The 2,096-nt window shown below is 29.3% G+C and overlaps 1 protein-coding gene across 5 annotated transcripts in view; it reads right to left on the bottom strand.

Moving 5' to 3' along the window:
- Positions 1-624, bottom strand: part of LOC108733598 (sterol O-acyltransferase 1) — a 6,371-nt gene extending 5,747 nt beyond the window's left edge. Inside the window, exon 1 of one of the 5 annotated variants that reach the window (XM_018464831.1) lies at positions 411-624. In XM_018464831.1, coding sequence (XP_018320333.1) covers positions 411-470 — 60 coding nt within the window. In that variant the 5' untranslated portion in view covers positions 471-624. The remainder of the gene's footprint in view (positions 1-410) is intronic. The other 4 variants (XM_018464830.1, XM_018464827.1, XM_018464826.1 and 1 more) reach the window with 4 other exon arrangements.
- Between the last annotated feature and the right edge of the window lie 1,472 nt (positions 625-2,096).

Here is a 2,096-nt window from a genome sequence, read left to right as displayed (position 1 = left end):
GTTAGTTTTATAAAGAAAAATTTTAAATTACTATCAACTAGTACTAGAAAATTTTAGTTTTAATTTTCGCAACCAGGACAAAATTAAACTAATTATTATTAATAAAATCTGTTGTGTATGATTACTAGTAATTAGCAAGTCTTTAGAATATCTGGAGTTTATTTTACACTATTGTATTTTAATTCCTAAATTTCATTTACTGCTAATGTTAGTTTTATAAAGAAAAAATTTAAATTACTATCAACTAGTACTAGAAAATTCTAGTTTTAATTTCCACAACAGACATCGAAACTAAACTAAATATACACTGAATTATTAATGAAATCCGTTATGTATGAATAACAATAATTTTAATAAAATATTTAATTAATAATTTTATGTGGTATTATTAATTAATAGTAATTACCTACCTCTATGTTATCAATCATCTTTTGATTGGCTATTTCTTTCATAAATTGAGCACCATTCATTTTAATTTAAAAAAAATGTATTCATAGCACCCAAACCATTTAATGCACGTGTTTCTTTGCACCTTTTCTTAATCAGTATGAGAAGTTACTCCGCTCATAACACACATTACAATGATAAGAATACCTAATTGTAAGTGAGATAGATGATGTGGCTACATAATTATTTATGAGACATACGTAGGAACGTACGTTGTGGTGATTATCCTTTCGTGTTTGCTTAATGTTCAGTACATCTGCACCGGCCTTGCTATAAACAATTTAATTATTGTTTATAAAACAAAAGTCTGTCGTACTTAATGTGATAAATGCGTCGAAAATCAATTTTGAAGGAGAAGAGTTATCATGGTTTTTGTTTTTTGACTTTTGTAAAACAAAATTACTTAAACAACAAAATTGACGCATAACATGAACAACACAACAGTACACGAACGTAACATATTACCCATATTCCATCAAATAACTGATAAATTAATAAAAAATCTTATCTTAGAATCCACAATTGTTTGCTAGAATTACTAAAAAAAAAACAAAAATCGAAGAGAAACTTTCAAACTAACAGCAACTCATTTTACCTATATTTCTACTGTAACATGGAATAACGTCTAATTTGCTTCTTGATTGGTTTAGAATGGAATGCAAAGTGGATAACATATGTAGATTAGTTAGGTAAGTGAATAATTCATAGGGTTTTTGACATGGGAATTTTCGATTTCCTGAGAAATTTATCGCACTTGAATTCTGTGAAAAAATTGTCAAGAAAACTACAAACCTTTTATTTTTTGCCAGTTGAATTCCTTAACTAATTTTTTACCGAAATTTTTTTATATTTCCCCGGAGATTTTTACGACGTAAAAAATGATGATCTTTTCCCCTTTTCCCTAATCTAGATAGGTTTAGGGAAATTTCCCTGTCTCGCAATGCTGACCAAAAATCAAATGTGTTAGTAGACATCTCTTTCTCTCTCTCTCTTCTACTTGCTGTTTGCAGAGAAATGAAGAGTGGACGAAGTAGATTGGATTAGTCTGCCATCCGCGGAATATATCCGATGGTATTCTAACAGTTTTTTTTTATTATTATAAAATACCTTCACCAATATTCATAATTAATATTTGTCGAAAACTCACCGGGTGTCCCCTGACACCTCACACAGTTTATTCTCTAAAATTAATATAGAAAATTCACTTGTTTTATTTAATTAAAATTTCTCTTTTAATAAGAAGTTAAATAAAAACCAAATCAAACAAAACTGTAAATCTACAGGTATTCTTAATTTCCTTAATTCCTTAATTTCCTGTGAACAGACTATAGCAGTATTAGCATCTAGCAAGGAGGACCTAGAGATAGCTTTAAATAAAATGGAAGCGGTGCTGACAAAACAGCACTGTATGAAAATAAATAAAAGTAAAACTAAAATAATGATATGCAAGGAAAGAAAAAATAGGGAAAGAGCGAATATAAAGATAGGAGACGAAAAATTAGAAGAAGTGGCTGATTTTAGATATCTAGGAAGTCAGATAAGTCAGAACGGAAAGAGTAGTAGGGATATAAAGCAGAGGATAGCGCAGGGTCGTGTCGCCTTTAATAAAAAGAAGTCACTTCTATGCTCGCGAACGGTTAATTTAGAAA

This window comes from Agrilus planipennis, unplaced genomic scaffold, assembly GCF_000699045.2.
Source record: "Agrilus planipennis isolate EAB-ADULT unplaced genomic scaffold, Apla_2.0 scaffold41, whole genome shotgun sequence".
In the NCBI taxonomy this organism is placed as follows: Eukaryota; Metazoa; Arthropoda; class Insecta; order Coleoptera; family Buprestidae; genus Agrilus; species Agrilus planipennis.
This window is presented reverse-complemented; position numbering and strand designations above follow the sequence as displayed.